The sequence below is a fragment of the Eschrichtius robustus genome, chromosome 3, assembly GCF_028021215.1.
Source record: "Eschrichtius robustus isolate mEscRob2 chromosome 3, mEscRob2.pri, whole genome shotgun sequence".
NCBI classification, from domain to species: Eukaryota; Metazoa; Chordata; class Mammalia; order Artiodactyla; family Eschrichtiidae; genus Eschrichtius; species Eschrichtius robustus.
In genome coordinates, this window is record NC_090826.1 from 8,130,925 (window position 1) to 8,155,339 (window position 24,415).

Sequence of the window (24,415 nt, forward strand, 5' to 3'; positions counted from 1 at the left end):
TTGTTCCCGCAGCAAAATCTGATGGTAGGTTTTCCTTGTAACCAAGCGTCACAGAAAACGGAAATAGTTGCAAAAAAGTTGAAAGTTATGAGAGGTACAAGGTCTATCTTGAAGAAAGCAATTGTGTAAAGTTCTACCTGTAAAATTATTACAAGTGCTGTTTGGTCTCCCAAACTAGTCATTGAAAGTTCATTTCAACTTACCTTTCCACTTAAAGTCAACCAAACGTCTCTAACGTACAGATATACCCAATTTCTCTGTGAAAATATGTCTCTGTGAGTTTGCATAATTATGGCCTGCTAATCTGATTAGGAAAGAGTGCTGGGCTCGGCCCTAGTCGACTTGGGTTAAAGTTCAGTTCTGCCACTAATTAGCTGAGAAAGTCAACTTCCCTGAGCTGAGTTTCTTGTTTCAAATTAGACAATATTAATAATGGTATCTTAAATCGTACAGTACTTGAAATTCCCAAGGACCTTCCGTAAGCATTAGCTTATTTTGATACGGGGAAGGAAGCAGGACACACGGGAGGTGGTGCCCTGCAGTCAAGGATCCTGCAGATCGTTAGCCCCTGGAGGATGGCAGGAGCTTGGGGAGGTTCTGCTCTGTTTGCCCTCTTTGAAGCTACTCTCTGCATTTTCTGATTCTGAGTCTCTCTCATTTGCTACAAGGCTGAAGTACGAAATCCAGTCTCTGAAAGAGGATGAAGATCTCTGGAATGATAAATGCATGATTAAATATAAGACACTTTATATTTTTTCTCTTAAAAAAAATTTAAGACTGTTTGAACTAGTAATTATAACATATTATTGGGCTTACAATATACAGATAAAAAGTACATGACAGTAATAGCAAAAAGGGACAGCGAGAAAATGGAGCTATATTGTAGTAAAGTTTCTATATTTACCAGAAATGTTCAATATTAAGCTGAAGTACATTGTAATAAATTAAAGATGCATATTGTAATCCCTAGACAACCACTAAGAAAATAACTCAAGATATAGTTAAAAAATCAACCTAGAGGGGAAAAAAAATCAACCTGGGGATTAAGGTAGTACACACACATACAAATTAACACAACAGAGCAGTAAAAAGAGAACAAAGGAACAAGGAAGACATGAGACATAGAAAACATAGCAAAATGGACCCATGTATCCAACCATATCGACAGTATACATTACACGTGAAATAGACTAAACATCCCAATCAAAATGCCACTACCATTGGCAAAGAAAATAAAAGGCATTCAGATTGGAAAGGAAGAAGTAAAATTGTGTTTATTCACAGATGACATGATTGCAGGTAACAAAGTCTCCAAACAGAAGATCAACATACAAATATTAGGTGTTTCTGTATACCAATAATGAACAATCTGAAAATGAAATTAGGAAAATTCTATCCACAGTAAGACAAAAGTTGCTTTGGAATACGTCTAATGAAAGAAGTGCGAAGCCTGTACACTCAGACTAGGAAACGTTGCTGAAGCAAAGAAGATCTAAATCAATGGAGATGGCAGTTCTCCCCCAAATAATCTACAGATTCAGCGCCCTCCCTATAAAATCCTAGGGGCGTTTTGTGTAGAAATTAACAAACTGACTCTAAAATGTATATGGAAATGGCAAAGGACCTAGAATTAAGCATTGTTAAGGTCATAAAAAACAAGAAGAGACAAGAAATTGTCCTAGATCAGAGGAAACTAAAGAGACATGATGACATAATGTTCTGGATGGAAGCAGAACAGGAGAAGTGCATTAGTGGAAAAGTGGTACTTACAATAATAAGTCTGGAGTTTAGTTAATAGTATTAACACCAATGTTGGTTTCTTGGTTGTGACAAATATACCATGGTAGTGTCAAGATGTTAACAATAGGGGAAAGGTGAGGGCTATATAAGGGAACTTTCTGAACTGAGCAACTTTTCGATAGATATAAGTCTATTCTAATAATTTAAGTGGACAAGCAAAAGATTTGAATGGAGGTCTCACCAAAGAAGATATGTGAGTAGCTAGTAAGCACTTGAAAATGTGTTCAACCTTATTAGGGAAATGCAAATTAAAACCACGATGAGATCCTACTTCACACCCACTAGGATGGCTATAATCATAAAGATAGTATCAAGCGTTGGCGAGAATGTGGAGAAACTAGAACCCTTGTACACTGCTTGTGGGAAAGGGTATAGCCACTTCAAAAATAGATTAGCAGTTCTTAAAAAGTTGAACATACACTTAGCATATAACCCAGCAATTTCACTCCCAAGTACCTACCCAAGAGAAATGAAAACATATGCCCACACAATGATTTGTGCATGAATGTTCAAAACAATTATTCTTTTTTTTTTTTTTTAATTTATTTATTTTATTTATCTATTTTTGGCTGCATTGGGTCTTTGTTGATGCACACAGGCTTCTCTAGTTGCGGCGAGCGGGGGCCACTCTTCATTGCGGTGCGCGGGCCTCTCACTATCGCGGCCTCTCTTGTTGCGGAGCACAGGCTCCAGACGCGCAGGTTCAGTAGTTGTGGCTCACGGGCCCAGTTGCTCCGCGGCATGTGGGATCTTCCCAGACCAGGGCTCGAACCCGTGTCCCCTGCATTGGCAGGCAGATTCTCAACCACTGCGCCACCAGGGAAGCCCAAAACAATTATTCTTTAATGCCCAACCTAGAACAATCCAAACAGCCAACAGATAAAAGGATAAACAAAATTATGCACAATGAAATATGACTCAGCAATAAAAAGGAATGTACTACTCATAGATACAATGATATGGATAAGCCTCAAAAACATTATGCCAAGTGAAAGAAGCCAGACACAAAAATTACATATTATTCCATTTATTTCTAGGAATAAGCAAAACTGTGCAGACATTAAATAGATCGCAGGTTTCTGGGGCTGGGGTGGGAGCAGAGATTGACTACAAACAGGCACTTTTGTGGCGTGTTGGAAACTTTTGGGGTGATGAAAGTGTTCTAAAAAGGATTGTGGTGATGGTTACACAACAGTATAAATTAACTAAAAATCATCCAACTGTACACTTTTATAATGTATGAAATCGTTGGCATATAAATTATACTTCAATCTTTTTTCTTTATGTACAGTGCTATGAAGAAATAATACCATTTTAAACTAGCATACCAACATAATTTATCATTCAAGCCAGAACAATTTTGAGAGTGAAAAGGATTGCTATTAAAACTATGCAAGAAGACAGGTGTGAACAAGGACTGTCCCAGACCAACTGGCTTAAATGGTGCCCCTTTTAGAAAACTGTCATTGGACAGCAACAGTTAGTGGCCATCTGTTATGTGCAGAGCATCGGAAGGTGATAGAAATACACTTAGGAAGGAGATAGACATGGTCCCTGTCCTTTCAGATTGATGGCACAGTGAGGGAGATAGAAACGAAGGCAGCAACAAGCCCAGTGCTGTGGGCACGTCGGGGGAGGCGTCCAAGTCATGCTGGGAAAAGAGAGGAAACTGTGAGCAAGGACTGCAAGGCAGTGGGAGGTAACAAGGACAAGAGCAGGCAAAACAGTGACCCAGGCCCTGTTGTGGAACCAGAAAGTAATTCAGTGTCTGTAACATAGCCTAAGGGAAGAGGACAGAGGTGAGTCCTTGTCTCACACTGTTGTGTATTGTGGAAAAAAGGACTGTGGTGCTTGAATTTGAAAGTAAAATGTATCATCTGGGCTGGAGATCTAGCAGAGAAAGGGCTGTTTCACCACTCTGGTCAAGTTGGTCACATTGGTCAGCCCTGTGGACCAAGCTCAGACTGAGCGCATGTTCCCAGACACTGTATTGGGATCCTCTGGGGAGAAAAAAGCACTTTTAATAGGATGTGCTGGTGCCCTAAAGGGGTGTAGAACAGAGGTCATGACTATGGGGAAGAGGAGAAGATGCCTGGGATGATGTATTTGGATCAGGAAGATAGACATTGTGAAATGCACGGGCGTGTCGTCAAGTGGGAATTTTTCCGACAGCAAACAATTCAAGTAACGGACCATTTTCGCACCAGCTGAGCTTGATCTATGGGAACTACTCAGGAGCATGGCAAGAAGCTGCAAACGTGTTCTTCTACCTCTCTCTCCCCAGAAGCTTTCACAAGGAAGCTGGGAGAAATTTTTTGTCAGTCCTATTTTCCACTATGGTTTATGTCTCTCCTTTCTGAGTCCCTTTCATAAAAAATGGTAGAAACTAATGTATGAGTACTAAGTACTAGACACAAGTCCCACTGGCTTCATTTAACCCTAGAGCTACCCTGTGAGATCTTTGTCATTCCTGTTTCACACATGAGGAAACTCTGAGATTCGATAACTTGCCCCAGTTGCACAGTTAGAAAGAAATGGAACTGGAGCCAGCTAAAGCCAGCGTTGACACCAAAACCCATTGCTTTTCCCTCTCCAGCAAGCAGCTTCCAAGAAAGACACTCCAGATCATTTGAGAAGCCATCTGATCTGACTTCTGGGACAACGTACTATCCGGCCACTGAGGCTGTCTCCCAGTCCCAGGTTTTATTGAGAGGGACTTGGAGAGCATCCAATCCATCCCACAAGGTAGTTCTAGTGTCTGTCACTATGTGACTCAGCAAGTCGCGGCTCTCTGAGCCCCAATTTCCTCATCCCTAAAATATGAGTTGGGCTAGATCAGTGGCTCTCAAACCTGGTTGATGTCAGGACCCATTTACACGCTTAAAAATTATTGACGACCCGAAGAGCTTTTGTTTATGTGAGTTATGTCTATTATTATTTACCATTTTAAAAATTAAACTTCGGAATAACAGTTTCCCCAAACAAAAGGAAATGCAGCAAGATGAGTGGAGTTGTTTGACAATTTTGTAAATCTCTCTAATGTCCTACAGCTTAAGACAGCTGGATTCTCATATCTGCTTCTACATTTAATCTGTTCCGTATCACATGTGATGTAGTCTCTGGAAAACTCCACTGTACTCTTGTGAGAGAAGGAGAATGAAGAAGGCAAATAACGTCTTACTGGTACCATGGAAATAGCTTTGTCTCCACTTCCCCTGCAGGGGCTTCCAGAGGTCCTGACCACCCCCTTTAAAAAAAAAAAAAAATTTATTTATTTATTTTTGGCTGTGTTGGGTCTTCGTTGCTGTGTGCGGGTTTTCTCTAGTTGCGGCGAGGGGGTGCTATTCTTCGTTGCAGTGTGCAGGCTTCTCACTGCGGTGGCTTCTCTTGTTGCGGAGCACGGGCTCTAGGTGCGCAGGCTCAGTACTTGTGGCACGCGGGCTCAGTAGTTATGGCTCGCAGGCTCTAGAGCGCAGGCTCAGTAGTTGTGGCACACGGGTTTAGTTACTCCGCAGCATGTGGGATCTTTCAGGACCAGGGCTCGAACCCGTGTCCCCTGCATTGGCAGGTGGATTCTTAACCACTGCGCCACCAGGGAAGCCCCCTGACCACCCTTTGAGGATTGTTTCCTCTAGCACTCAGAATCACCTGGGGGGGTCCTGATAAAATGCACATCTGGCCTATCCCAGACCTGTGGTATCAGAATTCATATTTAATAAGCCTCCTTGCACACTGGAGTTTGGGGACACCGGGCTGGGAGAGCTCCAAGATTCCTGCCAGCCTGGTTCATCCAAAGCTACCGAGTGACCTGTTTCGGTAGAGTTGGGATTAAGGCCCAGGTCTCAGTGCAGGGCTCGTGGTGGCAGTCAGCGCCTGCTCTCTGGCTTGCCTGGCTTATCGGTTCACATCTCCCTATTCACTTTCCCATTCAGGGAAGTGCTGAGGGCAGCTGGGCACCTCGCTTACATCTTTAAAATAAATATTAGGCTTGCTTACAGCTATACATTTCTGCACACAGCAGAAGCAAGAAGAAGTGAAGGACGGAACCCATGGGGCAGGGACCTCCCTTGCCCACAGGAGGAAGTTCTGTGCTAAGCTTGGCCCCCCCTGGGTATCTGTGCAGTGAGTCATCCACAGCTCATGAGTGTCGCGCCAGGCAATGGGAGCATAAAAAAGAAAAGAAAAGCTATACCCTCAGGAGTGTAAGGTCTGGCTGGTGCAAAACAGGCAAATGTGGAAGCAACTCAAGGAAAAGAACAGATTGCATAAAGAATGTCTCTAGTGGAGAAACCCTAATGTAGAATACTTACATACTAGATAAAGTGGACTGTACTAGATACTGCTTTTAAATTTCAGAGTAAGATTCCACAATTGCACTTTAAAAATATTGTGATTTAATTAACACACAAAAAAACGCAAAAAACCCGGCTATAGTGGGGCATTTGCTTACATGGAAGCTGTAACAGTATCTGTTAAAACCTATGTTACAAAGTAACCTGTGCAATTGGTGCGATGGAAATAGCCTTGGCCTTGAATCGGTCACAACTGGGCCACTAACTAGCCGTTAACTAGCTGCAGTGACTCTAGTAATGTAACATCTGTTGAGCACTTACTATGTGCAAGGCACTGTTAGGTGACATGAAGCGTTCACAGAAAGCAAAAACCCTAAAACGCACCGGAGGAGCTAAGCCTTGTTCACAAGCATCTGCACCGGAGGCGGCAGGGTTCAGGGCTGAGAGTTAAGATGCCTCGTGCACGTGGGAGATGCGTATTTCATGCCCTGGACCGCCATTCACCAGCACGTCGCCTCTAGTTCCTCAGCTGTACGGGAAGGGGTTCAGTGACACGACCTCCAAAGCCTGGCCCCATCGCACCCCTGCAAGGACATTCCCCGCTTGCTCTCTCTGCGCCTGTTTCTCCACCTGCAAAAAGGTCTCCCACACAAGGTCATGGTGAGGAGCAACATTTCCTGGCACCCATCACACGTGCCCACGGACAAGAATACACCTCGGACCCTGCCCGGGTGGGGCAATTTCACGCGTCAACCCCAGAGTGCACCGCAGCGACGGGAGGAAGACGTGATGGACCCTTGGACAACAGGCGTCCAAGTGCCCGCTACACTAGAAAGCGCGGCCCGACGTGAGCCACCACCCTTCCGCCCCGAGCCGCGGACCAGAGCCCAGGCCCTCAGTGTCGTTCGGCCCGAGCCAGAGCCCAGCCCCCTCCGCCTTTCCCCGCGTCCCGCGCCTGCGCCACGCCCCCGCGCTCTTTGGGGAGATGGCATCGATGTGCTCGGCGCTCTCCTGAGCCAGCCCTAGAAGTGGGCGGGTCCATTTGCCTCAGGTGGTCTAACAGGCGCCGGGGCGGACCGATGGCGTGGCTACGTGGCTCCGCCCCTTCCTTGCGATTGGCCGGCGCTGGAAAGCCGCGGCCTGGGCCTCGGGAGGCGAGCCGGAGAGGGATTCAGTCCCGGTCGTCCGCGTCGCGCGTTCGCTGATCGCCGGCTCTCTTCAGTCCAGCCCGCTCTGCCGCCGCCGCCGCCGCCGACGCCGCCGCCGCCGCCGCCATGGCCCAGTGAGTGGCAGCCCGCGGGCGGCCGGGGAATTTTCCGAGGGCCGACGCGGAGGCCGGAGTCGCCCCAGACGTCGCCTCGCCCCGGGGGTCGCCTGAGCCCGGCCTCGTGGCGCCCAGAGCCCCGGACCCCGAGCCAGCCCCGCGGCCTCGCCTTTCCTCGGACCCAGCCCCTCTGCCCCTCGCGGCGGCGCAGGCGGATCCGGTTCCAAGGAAGGGCGGGAGGGGAAGGGACAGGCGTGGCCGCGGGAAGCCCGGGCCGCTGGACGGCCCGGCTGTGGGAGACGGGAGGCCTGGGACGAGTCGTCAGCAGCTCGGCTAGAGTGCAGAAGAGGCTTCGTGCCGTGGACCCCCTCCTGCGGGCATGTTTGGTTGGCCCAGGAGAACATGAGGACCCGTGAAGTGGCAGAGCGGGGTGGCCCGCCTGGAGTTTCACGGAAAGCTGCAAGCCCGGGATCTAAAGTGCAAAAGGGAGGAGGGGGGGTTAGAGGAAAGTTAAGACGAGTTATCAATCGCAGCAAAAGCTAGAAAGCTCTGGGTCCCTGACTTGGAATGAATTAAATGCAACTGATAGTTTCCTTTGTTCCTTTTGCCGTCTTTCAGAGCTGACATTGCCCTGATTGGACTGGCTGTCATGGGCCAGAACTTAATTTTGAACATGAACGACCACGGCTTTGTGGTAAGTTAGGAGGGGCACACTCTTCCCTTAGGGGTTCTTGTTGCCTTAGTCTGAGTGCTGGTGACCGTTCCGATTCCAAAGATCCCATATAAGCTAGAACATGGTTCTCTTTATATGTGCTCTGTTGCTGCTTAGGACATTTTTACAAGAGATCGAGAAGCACCACTTTACATGTGGGTGTGGGAGGGGCAGCTCCACAATTCTCTGAGGAAGAAGAGTCCTGCTAAATGTATCTGCAGGTTCTGTTAGTTCTGCAGCCTTGAATAAACCTGTTGGTATCCTAAGGAGGAGAAATCCCGCTGGGAGAATAGATTTCTGACTTTATTGCCTAATGGGATCTGGTGAGACGTTCGGGTGTGAATACTAAACTGGCTTAGATACAAGGATTATCAGTGACAGAAGATAACAGTCTGGAACTTGCTTGTTCCCAGATTTGAATCCTAACCAAATAGCGACAGACTCTATCTAGCCTGATAAGTTTTGGGCAGTTGACATTTGCCTATATTCAGTTCTGTGCCTTTTCATCCTATTAAAATTAACTTTACGGTGATCAGTCAGCACTTGGGTGGGGAGAAGGTAGAATCAGGGTCCTACCTCCCCAAAAGCTTGGGCTGCATAGAAATTCCCTTGTCACTTGGTCCTCAGTCTGAAGGTCTTGTGTGTCCCAGATCTCCTGATCAGGCCTTTTGTCCTTCTAGGTCTGTGCTTTTAATAGGACAGTCTCCAAAGTTGATGATTTCTTGGCCAATGAAGCGAAGGGCACCAAGGTGGTTGGTGCGCACTCCTTGGAGGAGATGGTCTCCAAGCTGAAGAAGCCTCGGCGGATCATTCTGCTTGTGAAGGCTGGTCAGGCCGTCGATGATTTCATTAAAAAACTGGTGAGGCCAGCTCTCTCCCCGCTGCTACTCGTGTGACAGAACGTCTCTCGTTCCGTTCCTTTAGCTATTTCACTTTTTTTTTTTTTTGGCTGCATCGGGTCTTAGTTGCGGCACGCGGGGTCTTCCGTTCTGACGCGCAGGCTATAGAGCGTGCAGGCTTAGTTGCCTTGCGGTATGTGGGATCTTAGCTCTCCGACCAGGGATCGAACCCGCATCCCCTGCATTGGAAGGCGGATTCTTAACCACTGGACCCCCAGGGAAGTCCCTCACTTCTTTTTGCGTAAGAAATTTTGTCCCTTTTCAATTTCTGGATATGATCTGCTCAGTTCTGACAAAATGTTGCTTAAAAGTTTCAGTGTTGGTTAACTTGACTGGCACCAATTAAGTAACAACATACCCTCAAGTGGTAATAATTCTTAGTATATAAAATTCTGAGGACAACAAGAGACACGTCCATAAGAATTCATTATCAACCAGAAGAGAAACAGTAGTAATCTCAGTGAGCTCTATCTTTGATATTCAAAAAAAAAACTTATAGTTTTGATTGTGTATTATGAATGTTTAGTGCTAGTCACTATTAAACCTTACTGTCCAAATTTAGAAATAGAGTTCATCTTTCTCAGTATTCCTATAAAGCAACAATTCTCAAATTGTTGTATCATTTAATATAAATGACAAGAGATCCCCTTAGGGAGTCCTAGCAAATGTATCTTTTTTTGGAAGAAGAAAGTAGGCACCTGGGTGGTGCTGGCCGTGCTGTGGCAGGTGTCTGCCTCAGTGCAGTTCTGGTCTCTGATCATCAGCTGAGGGGGCGTTTGCGTCACGGAGGTGCTGATCTTGGTTCTTTGGCGCATTGTAGTCTGACCCCTTATTTAGGCTTTCCGCCACCTCAGGGCCAGGGCATAGTGGACCCATTTGTTCGTGGTCACCGCCATCTGTACTCTCCCCAACTTGTTCTCACCGGAGGCCTGATGGCCACTCCCCCACTGGGGTGTCTGCGGGAGAGGAGGGGCCGAAGGGACAGCTGCCTTTTCCCCAGGGAGCGTGCCTGGCAGCTTCTGGTCAAAGCGCTGTTGCTGTAAGCTTCTGGGGGGACGCCTCTAGGGCCCTTTTCCTCAACATACCTCTGGGGGAAGATCACACTGTATTAACCAGGAGGATTGCCCTCACCATCAGTAAACGGAGACAACCTCATTGCCAGTGCCCTGCAGCCTTGGGGTGCTTTTCCCTCAGGAAAAAAAAAAATGCAGATGGGTGAAGGAGAATCAGTGGGAATAATTTATTTATTGGGTTGGCCAACACGTTCGGTTTTAAGTAAAAATAAAAGACATTTTTTATCTTCACCAAGAACTTTATTGAACGACATATTCTTTAATCGAAAGAACTTTTTGGCCAACCCCATAGATACTCAAAAACAGTTCTACAGTATCAGCTCTGAAAAAACCAAGGCATTAGCCATTTGGAAGAAATATTTTGTTTTGAGAAGTGTTGTAATAATAAACAAAGGAAAGGGATGGGCATTCCTTTCCCAGAGGAGTAATGTTACCAGTGGGGTTGTTTCTACAGGGAGAGGAATTTGTAACCAGTATGCTACTGTTAAAAAAAAAAAAAAAAAAGACCTAGAAAGGAAGAACGTTGTGATAAAGGACACACCAGACTTTTTGTGTAGTAAGATGCCAAGCTGCCTGTGGTCAGCTACAGACAGAATGGACTGAAAAATGGTAGAGTACTCTTCAGCATAGGACAATATTAAGTAATGTTACCTGGAGCCTTGTTGGGGGAGATTGAATAATGAATACAGTAATAAAGCCAGCCTGATTGGTGTGGCGTAGGAAGATACTCTCGTTCAAGGCCTGGTTTCTTGCTGCCATCTCCAGGTGGTGGTGATCAAATTGTTTATTCATACACAAAACCATTTGATACTTACTGGACCCCTACTCTGTTCCAGGCAGAGATGTTATAGGTCTTTTAGAGCTAATCCAATCTGGGAATAAAAATCAGGCAGGTGGTACACATTGGAAACACAAAATTTTCCAAGTAGGTTTTGTTTGTTGTAAAAATCTTAGTTAAAAAGAATTATTTCGGTTGTGGAGAGTTCTGACTGGGTTTGCTAGCCCTGAGCTTTTAAATAGGGTCTAGCTCTAGCCCCACAGAGGATTGTTGAAGATTAAATAATATATGTATACTTTCAGACAGGGTTTATTTGGGATAAATTCTTGTTTGCTTTAATTGGTCAAGGTATGTTTATTTTTGTCTTTCATTTTTTTGGTCCGCCTTAATGCTGGTGTCTGGTTACAGGTACCCTTGTTGGACACTGGTGACATCATCATCGATGGAGGAAACTCTGAATATAGGGATACCACGGTAAGCATTCTTCAGTCCACATTCTTCCAGGTTCTGAGAACATTCTAGAAAAAAGTACCAGCATTGCACATGGGACAGAAGAGTAGACGTGTTTCTGTGGTGCTCTTTTGGGATTGGCCATCAAGACATACCTGATGGATGAGGTTCTCATTGGTCACACACGTAACTCAAAAGAATGACTGCTGCTTAGATACGGCAGGCTGGGCGTTTATGCTTAATCTTCCCTTCCTGTCCTGCCACTCCGTGATACATCAGTGTGCAACGTGGGTGAGCCCCGCTGTGCTGATGGTCTCGTGTGCTGGGAGAAGTCCCTGTATCATCTACGTGTCAAATAGTCATAAGTCATGCTTGTATTAAACCAACTCTTCATTGAGTCTTACTGTACAAGGTCTTTTCCTGTAAAATGAGAATGTATGTTTAGCTTTATTATTTCCCTTTGAGGACAGGGTAGCCATCTTAAACTTCCATGGATTTTTTTTTTTTTTTTTCCTTATTTTTTTTTTTTTTTTAATTTATTTATGGCTGTGTTGGGTCTTCGTTTCTGTGCGAGGGCTTTCTCTAGTTGTGGCACGTGGGGGCCACTCTTCATCGTGGTGCGTGGGCCTCTCACTATCGCGGCCTCTCTTGTTGCGGAGCACAGGCTCCAGACACGCAGGCTCAGTAATCGTGGCTCACGGGCCTAGTTGCTCCGCGGCATGTGGGATCTTCCCAGACCAGGCCTCGAACCCGCGTCCCCTGCACTGGCAGGCAGACTCTCAACCACTGCGCCACCAGGGAAGCCCCCGGATTTTTTTTTTTTTTAATTCCCAAACAGAGGGGATTAGTAAGTCAGAAAGGGGATTAAATTTCTTGAATGACCAGGTTATTCGTGGATCCTTGGGTCATTTAAGTCAATTGTGGGATCTCCATACCTGTCTTATACCTCTTCTCATTCAGTGGGAGAAACTGATTTTAGGGAAGCATGACGAAATTCTTTTTCTCTCATGTAGAGACGGTGTCGAGACCTCAAGGCCAAGGGAATCTTGTTTGTGGGGAGCGGAGTTAGTGGTGGAGAGGACGGGGCCCGGTATGGCCCATCACTTATGCCAGGAGGGAACAAAGAGGCTTGGTGAGTACCAAAGGCACCACCCTTGCGTCGGCACAGGGAGCCTGAACCTTGAGAACGGGTGAGCTGTGAGCAGTTCTGCCACCCGATCTCCTCTGTGCAGTCAGTGTTGGAGATGGGAGATGCTGGAAATATTTATGTATACATTTTGTGGCTTTGACGTAACGCGTGTGCCTGTTCCTCCTTTCCTTTTTTCTTCTGTTATTTCCTCTCGTACCAATAATGGAAGTTCTAAATAGGCTTCAAGGGTTTAGAGGCTTTAACGAGGCAGCTCAGATAATGTCCTGTGCACTGTCTGGACTTAGGAGCAAGGTCTGTCTCTTCAGCCCATATGTGGTGTATTTAACCATTGTGAGTAACGGCAAAATCAGACAGGGCCTCTTTCGTCCCAGGGAATGAGGTGGAAAATTTTTATTTGACTCGAGAAAAAACGAATTTTACACTGCTCACTGTGCTGTGTATAAGAGGAAGGGTTGGCCGCAGAAGGGGGGATGCTTTGATGGTGATGTAGCAGGAGGGCTGTATAAGGCATAGGCTGGGGGTGATGAGCGGGATAGAGGATTAAAATGAAAAGATGCAAGTAATTAATTATACATAATGTAGACTGAGGGACACACCGCTGCTGAGACTGCAGGAAGAGAGAAAGCCAGATAGAGGATGATAGAGAGATGGAGCAGAGGAGAAAGGAATAGAAGAGGAAGGATCCTTGTGAGGGAGACGTGGGAAGGTAACGCGCTTTTCCGAGTGAGTTTGGTTTCCGATTATTCTAGACTTACATTAGGCGTTAAAGTAAGGAGTGATCAAACCTAATCCCCAAAGGTGAGGGGTTGACTGGGGAAGATTAGTCTTTTAATTACCTCCCTAATGATTAAGTCTGGGGATTCTCTTCAGTATGTTAAGGTCTAGAAATAGAGGCCTTCCTGCTTCACAAAAACTTAAAAATATTTATTTTGGGGTACCGCTAAGTGGGCTGTTACAAATGTAGACAATACACATGAAAAAGTCTGATATACAGAGGTGCTCTAGTTCTCATTAATACATTTTCTCACACTGACCTGTTAGAAGCAGAAATGGTACTTTTATCTGAAATAGTCAAAGTTCAGGGAAGCTCTAAAAGCTTAAGATGTAGCTACCCTAGCCCCCTCCTCCTGAGCATTCACTTTGCAGCCCTGTGAGATTTTGTGTCTTTACCAAAACCCTTTTGTGAAGAAGGCTTTATTGGTCAAAAGTGAGGAGAACAGTAGGGAACGGCGTCAGGAGTTACTCTGTACTCCTAGGGGAGGCGTGGAAGGAATGAAGAACAGTTGCTTTTTCTCTGGATGATAAGGAATGTAGCTCTTGGAAATGTTGCATGGTTCTGTCTGTCCAGAATCCTGCTGTGCTTGATAACATACATCCAGACTAACAGAAGCAGTCGCTACAGGAACGGCTTGGAATCACAGCTTCTTCTGATAGTGCAATAGAAATTTCTTCTGGGGCTTTGCTGACCCTCTTACCCAGCCTTTTTGTCTCCTGTCTCAAATCAGATCGTCCGCAGCCTCTGACTGATTTACCTTGCGGACTTAGCTTATTCATTACTTTTTTGTGGGCACTTCCACCGCCCGCTAGAAAGGAAACAGTTGGGGGGCGGGGGGGAGTCCTTGAGAATTTCGTGGAGACCCAGGCCTCCCCTTGTCAGCAGCTGAACCACCCACTTCCTTCCTACAGGCCCCACATCAAGGCCATCTTCCAGGGCATCGCTGCAAAAGTGGGGACTGGAGAACCTTGCTGTGACTGGGTACGTTGTGGGCCCCCCTGAAGCCAGTTGGCGCCACGGGCATCGACATGACCAGGTGCAGAGCAAGGATCACCGTGGTCCCAGCGGTTTGCTTTGTGACATAAGCTCCTCAATGTTTACGTCGCTAGCACAGCCGATGCCAAAAATGCGTCAATTGTACGTGTCCTTGTATCTTAATTGGAGGTTGATATTAAAAGCAGCCCTTCTCAATTCATCTAAAATATGGATTCCTTAAAAAAGGAACAGGAAGGATGAGATGAAGTAAGATTTTTTTCTCCATGTTACTTCATGGCTAAAGAAAGAATGTCAAGGGAGTTGCCTGGTGGTCCAGTGGTTAGGACTCTGCACGCCTACCGCCGTGGCCTCGGTTCAATCCCTGCTTGAGGAACTAAGATCCCGCAAGCCGCATGGCGTGGCCAAAAAAAACAAAAAGAAAAGAAAAAGAAAGAAAGGATGTCAAGGGGGTGGGGGAAGAAAAAAAAAAAGAGAGAATGTCAGAATCAAAAGTGGAGTTTGCTCCCTTGGGTAGGTATTGTGTGCTTAGAACAGAGTAAGCTGCAGCTCTTCGCCCTCACTGAATGTGAAGGAGGCCGAGGCACATTCTTTCCCTTCCTATATTTTGTGTTGCTGGTAAAATAAATCTTATCCCTTGTTACAGCCTCAGTCCATCCCATGGATGAAAAAAAAACACTAGGCAGGGGAGACCTGAGTTGTCGTTCTGGCTCTCCATTGACTAGCAGTGTGACATTAGGCAAGTCATTTTCTTCCATGGGCTTCAGTTTTCTCATCTGTCAAATATGGGGGTTGGACTGGATGACCTCCAAGTTCTCTTTAGCTCCTGATCCCCTTGCATTTTACTCTACGTGCCATTTTTATGATGTTAGTTTTGTTTTATATGAGATAAAAGGTAGAGAAGAAATGAGGACTTGGGCCCACGGGGGATGAGGGGAGGCCTCCCCCCCGGGCCTGACAGTGCCTAGTGACTAAGCCGCTCCTCACGTTTTAACCAGTGGTCACTGAGTTCAGTCAGAACCTGCTTAGCATTGAGAGACGCTGGTGCTGTGATTTAGAAGACTGAGTAATTTTCTCACTAGTGTGAAGGATTGGGAAGGGAGCTTTTGTTCCTTGACAATACATTGCTATGGTAAAAAAAAAAAAAAAAAAGTACAGTGACAGTAACTTCTTTTTAGATACATTTGGGACATAATCATGAGGAAAATAACAGTACTTGCCTGTGTATCTTGATCAACTCCTGTTGACTTTCCATAACCCCAAGCCTTACTCTTAGGTTACTGAAAAGAAAAAACTGGTATAGATACTAAAAGCAGGCACCCCTTAGCTCAGTTTTGAAGTTACAGGAAGGAAGGGGTGAAGCAAGGTATTATTGGCCATGTTACTTCATGGCCAAAGAAAGTGTCAAAATCAGAATGGGGGGACTTCCTTGGTGGCGCAGCGGTTAGGAGTCTGCCTGCCAATGCAGGGGACATGGGTTCAAGCCCTGGTCCGGGAAGATCCCACATGCCGCGGAGCAGCTAAGCCTGTGCGCCACAGCTACTGAGCCTGCGCTCTAGAGCCCACGAGCCACAACTACTGAGCTCGCGTGCCACAACTACTGAAGCCTGTGCACCTAGAGCCTGTGCTCCACAACAAGAGAAGCCACCGCAATGAGAAGCCCGCGCACCACAATGAAGAGTAGCCCCCGCTCGCCGCAACTAGAGAAAGCCCGCGCACAGCAATGAGGACCCAACGCAGCCAAAATAAATTAAAAAAAAAAAAAAAATCAGAAAGGGTAGGCCAGCCATGGAAACATAGACAGAGGAAGTCTCTGTGTCAGGGTGGCAGTGTGACAGCGTCCACCCCAGCAGTGCTGCCAGCACTGGTCCACCGGCAGGCATATCCCTGTCGTGGTGACGGGAGTGTCTGACTGCAGAGCTCTCCTTGTTCTGACTCCTTGCCCTCCAACCAGTTTTCAGATAATCTGGCTTCCCAAGTAGCTTGTCCACAGGGACAGAATGTGTTGATCAGACTAACACTTGTAACCATTAAGATACATAGTTAAATTTCTCATCATAAATTCACAGACTGGTATTCTGATTTTATACATCTTGCCAGCTTTATTAGAAATCAGTACCTTGTCAGTTGTGGGACCCTGGCAAGAACCCATTTCTGGGCTTACAAGGTTGAGGGCAGACCTTGCATCTGAGGTCATTTATCTCTCGGTGGCCATTACAACTACAGTACATTTATGTATTGTTTAAAGTACAAGTGATTTAATTAGCCAGCTTCTTTTCACCTGTGGTTGCTAGAAAAATAACTTCAGGAAAAAGAAGACTCCTTTTACTTGTGGGAGGGGGCTGGGGAGTGGGGAGTTACTTTTAATAACAATGAGAAAGAATGGAAAATGTAGGCTAAAGACCTGTGGGTACTTAACAGTGAATTTGGGGATTCTGAAAAACCTTTAAAGGAATGAATTTGGAGTTAGTTTACAATAGCATCGTACTGGATTGAGGCTTGTGTTGGGTTGTTATATGGTGAGTCTTTTTTTGAAAATACTATAAATATTTGTTCATATTTATTTTTTGTATGGGGAGGGAGCCTTGCCAAAGAACTGGATGTGGGCTTCTCTGGTGTATTTCCTGGCTCCCTGAAGGCCTCTTGGCGCTTGTGGCTCTAACAGGTGGGGGACGAGGGGGCAGGACACTTTGTGAAGATGGTGCACAACGGGATAGAGTACGGAGACATGCAGCTCATCTGCGAGGCCTACCACCTGATGAAAGACGTCCTGGGCATGGAGCACAAGGAGATGGCAGAGGTGAGTCCCGGGCCCTGGGTGGGTAGCGCTGCTCAGGTGAGAAGGCTTTGTTGGTGACGGTAAGTCCTTCCTCATTCTTTTTCCCTTGGTCATTCTGGTGGCCTGGATGGACTCAACCTAATCTAAGGGAAGCTCTCAGTAACAGGACCATAAAATCTGATAGCCAGTCACTAAGCCAGAAGTTCCCAGCGACTCTTGGTGTAATCGTCTCCCACTCAGGGACCCTGACTGTGTGTCAGTCCTGTGTCACTTAACCGCCTGGTCTCGTTTGATCCTCCGATGGTCCCACGTGGGAGGTGCCGCAGAAGCTCGCTTTTCTGATCCAGGTGGGACTGGCTGTTAGCTGTTCAAAAAAGGTTGTCAGAGTTGGGAAACGTAAGCATTTCCCCCAACATTTTATTCTGAAAATGTTCAAACATACAACAAAATTGAAAGAATTTGACAGTGATCACTTACATACACACAACCTAGATTCTACCATTAACATTTTACTCTGCTTACTTTGTGGAATATCTGTCCATCCCTCTATCATTTTTATCTTTTTTAAAAAATACACTTCAAAGTAAATTGCAGACATTTGTACTGTTTTCTCTAAATACTTCAGCATCATTAACTAGGCAAACATTTATTTTCATTGAAAATATAGGAAGGTACGTTCAATCACCCATCATTTCATGGAGAGCCAGGTCCTTTTTCTTTTAAGTGTGGCTCTGCTGATTAGCATTCTAATCAACTTTCTTATCATCTAGAATTTGTAGTTTCAGTTATTTCAAGTGGAACATGATTTAAAGACACTTGCAAGGCACACAGTGCAGAATCCTTCCAGATTTTTTACATTCTTTTCCCTCCTAATTTTAAAATTTGTGTTGGGAATTCCCTGGCGGTCCAGTGGTTAGGACTCTGCACTCTCACTGCCAGGGGCCTGGGTTCAACCCCTGGTTGGGGAACTAAGATCCCACAAACCATGTGGTGTGGCCAAAAAAAAAAAAAATTGTGTCATCCCCACTTAACTTTGTTTCACTAACTTGCCTTTATTGTTCTTTCCAAAACAGTTTGACTTAGTTTTCATAGAAACGTTGCTTTTCTTTTTGTGTTCATATTTAATTGGTTTACATAATATGAGTGCCAGGCACTGTTGTATGTTGGGGATATATTAGTGGAAAAAACAAAGTCCCTGCCCTCATGGACCTTGGAAAGACAGACAGTAATGACTGAATATATAAAACTTGTTCGTGATCACTATTATAAAGAAAAGTAAACGGGAGGAAGAGGCTGCTCTAGATCGGGTGATCAAGGAAAGTGACTGTACGAAAACCCAAGTGAGGTGAGGGGACACCTGGCTCTGAGGAAAGCACTGGCCTGGTGACCAGAAAACAGCATGAACAGGTTGAAATCAGAAGCAGCCGACTCTTGGTTAGCATAAAACTCAGCTGGTGGTAGAAGTGTTCGGGTGTCCTGCACAGGAGCCTGGTAGCCTCAGGTGTTGAGCAGATTGTGAGCGTCGGTCAATATTTACATGGGAAAGGGATGAATCCGTTAAGGGAGCATCTCCGGTATAATCCTAGGTTCTCCCACATTGTTTTCTTTCACATCCTGCACACAGGCCTTTGAGGAATGGAATAAGACAGAGCTGGACTCATTCCTGATTGAGATCACAGCCAGTATTCTCAGGTTCCAAGATACTGACGACAAACACCTGCTGCCAAAGATCAGGGACAGCGCGGGGCAGAAGGGCACCGGGAAGTGGACCGCCATCTCTGCCCTGGAGTACGGCGTCCCCGTCACCCTCATCGGTAACACTCAGCTTTGGACTGAACCTTTTCATCTCACTGTTTTGACCCTGATGTCCTTCAGGCAACTGAGAGTTACCAGATCTCTCAGAGAATCTGTTCAACCCTAGTCGGCTTTCCGAGTGCGGTCTGCTCTTTCTGCACTTGAATAAGTTGACAGTGTGAGAGAGGCTGAAGCTGCTTTTGAATCTCTTCTTTATGATCCTTCTGTCAGTCATGTGAGCTTTGAGAGAAATTCAAAAGTTACTACCTATCTTATCCAGTTTGACTTTGGGGATCGGTTTAACATTAGTGATTAAATTATAGTCAATGACCTAAGATCTTTCTAATAGGGAAGCTAACTGTAATGGAATTTTTCATACAAAAGTTCACAGAATAATAAAAGTTTAGGTACTCAGTATTTATTACTATTTTGCTGAGGTTTTTTTCTCAGATATTTGAGGAATAAAATATTACCTAAGCATTTCCAGTCCTTTAATATTCTTTTCCTAAATTCCTTCCCCTTCTTCTTTTAGAAGAAAACTACTGTCCTGAAGTGAGTGTATATCCTTCCCATCCATGTTTTTTATCTTGTCTTAATGAGCTAAGCATCAAACTCAAAAAGTTGTAGAGAGAAGGAAATAATCAAAAGCAGAAATAAAACAAAAATAAGGGGATTAACAAAACTACATGATGGTTCTTTAAGAATAAAATAGATACATTCTGTCAAGATTGGAAAAGGAGAATGAAGGGAGGCTCCTGGTCTGCTTAATGAAGGCTGATCTTTGCTCCTGGCAGAATGGTTCCCCCTGTGGTAATAAAACAAGTTTTCTTGTTGGCTCTTCCAGACATAGGTTGCCTTTCCCTCCCTAGTCTCCTCCGGCCTTTGGTTTCCTGTTAATTATGCCTGACTGTGTTTACAGCTGACTGGGTAGTTGCAGGCACAGTTAAGGAGGGAAGCAGTTTGCTTAGTCCAGCTCTGCAGAGAAGGAAGCTGACTGCTTTTTAGCTAATCTGAGTGCTACCCTGGGCGGGGGCCCAAGGGCGCAATAACTGGGAGCAGTTTATTCATCACTGCCTCAAAAGGAGTCCTACTCTCTTGTTTCAGAGACTTTGTAGCCTACCTTCCAGCTGATGGCAGGCAGGCTTCCTCCCTGGCTACTGCCATTCTTGTTTGTTGAACTAATGGGGAAGTGAGTCTTCCAGCTAATCTTTAGGTAACCCCCCCGAGGGTTACGCCACACTCGCCTCTTCCTGCCTTTTGTCTTGTGAAGCTTCCGCCCAGGAATGCTAAGTCATCATGTGTGTGCAGTGCAGGAGCCCAGAGGGCCAGGCAAGGACAAGGGCAGGGAGACACCTGCTCTCAAGTTTATGGCCAGAACCCTTTCCTCAGAAATAAAGTCCTCTGTTAGTCCCAGAGGTTTTGCTTCATTTTGTCTGTTGGGGGAAAAAATGGTTAATTTATTCTACTTATATAAAGTGTCAATTGGGCAAGCATTTATAAGTGATAATTTTTAAGATACTAATATCTTAATATTAAAATACCATATTGGGGACTTCCCTGGTGGTCCAGTGGTTAAGAATCCACCTTCCACTGCAGGGGGCGCGGGTCCGATCCCTGGTCGGGGCACTAAGATTGCACATGCCGCACAGCACAGCATCCCCCCAAAAAAAAAAACATTGAAATATTTTTTATTCAAATGAAGTAAAATTGTGAAACTGTAATGGTGACCATGGACATAGCAAAAACTAAACTGTAAGAATTAGAAAATGGAGTTTTTTGAAGGGTGAAGTCTCAGTGTACTTGTTGTTTCAAAGTGATGAGTATTGGTGCTTCAAAAGAAAATAAATGAAGTCTTTGGTGACCATTTATAAATTAAAGTCCTCGCAAATGAAACTGAAATGTTACTGGTGGACCAACACTGAGTAATTCTTAACAATAGTGGTTTTGCTCTTCGTATTTTCCCCTTAAAATTCCCCTTTGAAGTTGATGGTGATCTTTGAGGTTGAATACGTGTCTTTATGTTGGAAGACTGACTTGGAGTTTTCATTTTCAAATTAACCGTTAGAGCTTTTTATGAAAGTTCTTTCTGATCCAGGTTAACCTTTGTGGCGGAAGGTTGAGACTTCCAGCTCATGGTAAAACTGGAACTCGTGCTCCCTTGCTCTTCTCCCTCGTCCTCTCTGGCTCGTGTGTGCTCCTCCTCGGGTTCTGCGTGTGAGTTGTGGTGACTTGTTATCTCCCCCTTCCCCCCACGTAGGAGAAGCGGTCTTTGCTCGATGCTTATCATCTCTGAAGGACGAGAGGATTCAAGCCAGCCAAAAGCTGAAGGGGCCTCAAAAGGTCCAGTTCGAAGGAGATAAGAAATCATTCCTGGAGGACATTCGAAAGGTGGGGTGCCGCCCCGCAGTGGCAGCGGGGGTGGGACTGGTGGGGAAAACACCCCGAGGCCACGGGGAGGACGTGGGGTCAGTCCAGCCTTGCCTGTTGATCTGATTTGCAGCCTTTGCTAAACCGTGTCCTCGTTAGAGCTGCACTGCGGGGTGGGGGGGGTGTGGATTAGGCAGCCGTGGGCCAGCCGCAGCTCTGATGAGTCTTTGTGCCCTCCTTTAGGCCCTCTATGCTTCCAAGATCATCTCTTATGCTCAGGGCTTTATGCTGCTAAGACAGGCAGCCACTGAATTTGGCTGGACCCTCAACTATGGCGGCATTGCCCTGATGTGGAGGGGGGGCTGCATCATCAGGAGGTGAGTGGTCGGGGGGCCTGCCGCCTGCCGTGCGGGAGTGCCGCGGTCTTTGGGCGCGCTCGGGGACGGCTTCCCTGGAACTGGTGCAGTGAGTCCTCCCGCTGGGACGCTGGCGACCAGGCAGGTTTAGGGGTCACATCTCACTTTCTTCCTGCACTTCAGTTATTCTAACTCCAGTGTCCACCCTGCCCCGTCTAAAGTAGTTCTGTGAGCACGGTTGTGCCCTTGGCCCTCACCTCTCGGGACCTGGGCTGTCTATTCACGGCACATACAGCGAGCTGGTGGGGATGGGGGGACAGGTGCCTTCGTACCTCGCGAGGGTATCTGTCAGCTTCCCACTTACTTCCCCTGCTTTCTGCCAGGCGTTCAGCCTGCTACTTAAGATTTATTGATTGTTTTCCCTCTTGATTATTTCAGTGTATTCCTAGGAAAGATAAAAGATGCGTTTGATCGAAACCCAGGACTTCAGAACCTACTACTAGATGACTTCTTTAAGTCAGCTGTGGAAAACTGCCAGGTATGTAGCCCAGAGTTGGGTGGTACAGGAATTCTGTCTCAGTGGGTTTTGCTCTGGGGGCGTCTGCTTTTTCATTTATGTATGAAAATCTGTTGTCTTTTCTGTGAGCTAATCACTAGTCTTTGCTTTGCTTTTTTGCTCAGGACTCCTGGCGGCGGGCAGTCAGTACTGGTGTCCAGACAGGCATTCCCATGCCCTGCTTCACCACTGCTCTTTCCTTCTACGATGGATACAGACACGAGATGCTGCCGGCCAACCTAATCCAGGTGAGCTTTTGGAATAGGTGGTGAACATTAACCTGGGTGGTACCTAGGGTCATGTGCCTGCGTCTGTCCTATAACCAAACCATTTCTTGTTTTCTAGGCTCAGCGCGATTACTTTGGGGCTCACACCTATGAACTCTTGGCCAAGCCGGGACAGTTTATCCACACCAACTGGACAGGCCACGGTGGCAGCGTGTCCTCGTCTTCATACAACGCCTGATCAGATTCTGTTATGCGCCACGACTCCACAGACCGGTACATTCCACTTGCCACACAGCACTGCTTACATGGCCCTTTGCCCTACTTTCTGCTCAGATCTTTGAAAATAAAGTGTCGTAAGAGACTCCTGAAGAGTCAACCCGAGTTTATTTGTAAAGTAGCTCTGTGAGAACCATCACGCCCTCTGCCCTCGCCTCTTGGGATGGAGCAGAAATTGAGCATGTGCACGACCTCGAGAGCCAGCTCCCTGAGGCAGTGTTTCCCGCGTGTCCCCCGTGGGTTAGGAAGACAGAGCTCTTCTCACATAGGTGGGAAAGGTTTTTGTGGAATTTGATCAAACTGGAGCCTTGGTATCATGCAGCTGAATTCCCTTTTCCCTTTATTTAATAAAAATTAAAAAAAAAAAGAAAAATCATATTTATGCTGCTTCTCCAGATTCTTAAATATTCTCACCTTATCCACACTGAGCCACATCCTCATTGGCAGAATGATGTGCACCCGGTTTCATTACATTTGAATTAGTTTATTTCCTTCCTTTATTTAGCCTTGTTAAATATTTTCCTCTTTGTTTTCTTTTAAAAAAAAAAAAAAAGAAAGAAAGAAAAGACCTCAATAATAGTACCAGGAACAGCAAAGTTAGGTAATGATTAACTCTGGAGGGAAGGGTGGGGAGAGGTAGTCAAGGGGTGGGTGTACAGGCTTATGACTGGACAAATTATTTAATCTATCTGGCCTCAGTCTTCTCATTTGTAAAATGGGGATAATCATCATGCCTGCCTCCTTAAGGCTATTTTGAAGATTCACCTAGTAAAAACAGACCAACACTTGACACATAATAAGCACCTACATAAGTGGTAATTATTATTATTACCACTTCAGGGTGTGCCTGTCCCCGAAGCAGTGGCGTTTCTGAGAGTTAGAAACCAAATGTTACTTCTCAGCACTCACTGGTGAATTCACTTTGCAAACCAGCCCTCAAAAAGTTCCTGGCGGGGCTCCTCTGTGTGCTCAAGTGTGTATGTTAAGATAGATCTTAACTGAATACACTACCGCCATAACCCCTTCACCACCACCCTGCCAGCGGGTGGATCTTGGGAAAAAAAGGCAGATTCTGAGTCAGCAGGTCTGGGGTGGGGCCCCACATTCTGTATTTCTAACGAGCAACCAGGTGGGGCCATTATGGCACAGTCAGGGCAAAATAAACGGAAGCTCCTTTATCGCTAAAAGAATATAACCGTCCTTTGCCTAGGTCCTTGACAGGGAGGGTTTTTTTACTATATATGATTTCATGCCTTTGGAATTTTACATCCCATGACTTATTTGAAAAATTAATGTCCGCCACAGTGAATACTATTTAAGGTTGACTATTACCTACTTTCTGCTGAAGGTGAGGTGGTCGAACAATTCTGAAAGTGGATAGAGGTGGCCACGGACGGGTTCTGCCCCCAGCAAGGTTCTGTCCAGCCTAAATGCCACAGGGACAGTCTGGTGGCCATTCCAGCAAAGGGCCTCCCTTGGCAGAGACTGGGGGCCTATTATATTTCTGCTTTCTTTCTGCTTCATTTGAGACACAGTGGAGTTAAGACGTATGGATCAGGCAGGGGAGCAGACAGGACCTCTCAGCAGAGGCTTTAGGCAGGGGATATACAGGTGTTATATTTCTTTGAGGCAGATGTGGAGCCATCTTTTTAGGAGGGGTAGAGAGACCGTCAGGATGTAGATACTATGTTTAGTATGTATGTTAGCACCGACATGTTCGCTGTTTAGTAATAGATATGCTGCTCCAGTAACAAACCACCCCAAACTCAGTGGTGTGATATAACCACCATTTTTTTTATCATTCTCCTAATTCTGAGGGCCAGGAAGTTGGAAGGGTACAGGAGCGACAGCTTGTCTCTGTTCCACAATGTCTT

The 24,415-nt window shown here is 45.9% G+C and overlaps 1 protein-coding gene across 1 annotated transcript; it reads left to right on the forward strand.

Moving 5' to 3' along the window:
* The first annotated feature begins 7,227 nt into the window (after positions 1-7,227).
* Positions 7,228-22,626, forward strand: PGD (phosphogluconate dehydrogenase). Its single transcript, XM_068538859.1, has 13 exons — positions 7,228-7,374; positions 7,975-8,050; positions 8,749-8,928; positions 11,227-11,292; positions 12,282-12,400; positions 14,105-14,174; positions 16,852-16,986; positions 18,590-18,779; positions 21,017-21,147; positions 21,370-21,503; positions 21,921-22,020; positions 22,164-22,286; positions 22,384-22,626. Exons 1-13 carry the CDS (start codon positions 7,367-7,369, stop codon positions 22,501-22,503), a joined length of 1,452 nt encoding a protein of 483 aa, XP_068394960.1. The 5' UTR covers positions 7,228-7,366; the 3' UTR covers positions 22,504-22,626.
* Positions 22,627-24,415: the final 1,789 nt, after the last annotated feature.

What these genes read in the sequence shown, in the direction of transcription:
- PGD (XM_068538859.1), top strand. An exon ending in CTGAATATAGGGATACCACG is followed by an intron (nt 11,293 to 12,281) that starts GTAAGCATTCTT and finishes TCTCTCATGTAG; the next exon opens with AGACGGTGTCGAGACCTCAA. An exon ending in CAGCTGTGGAAAACTGCCAG is followed by an intron (nt 22,021 to 22,163) that starts GTATGTAGCCCA and finishes TTTTTTGCTCAG; the next exon opens with GACTCCTGGCGGCGGGCAGT.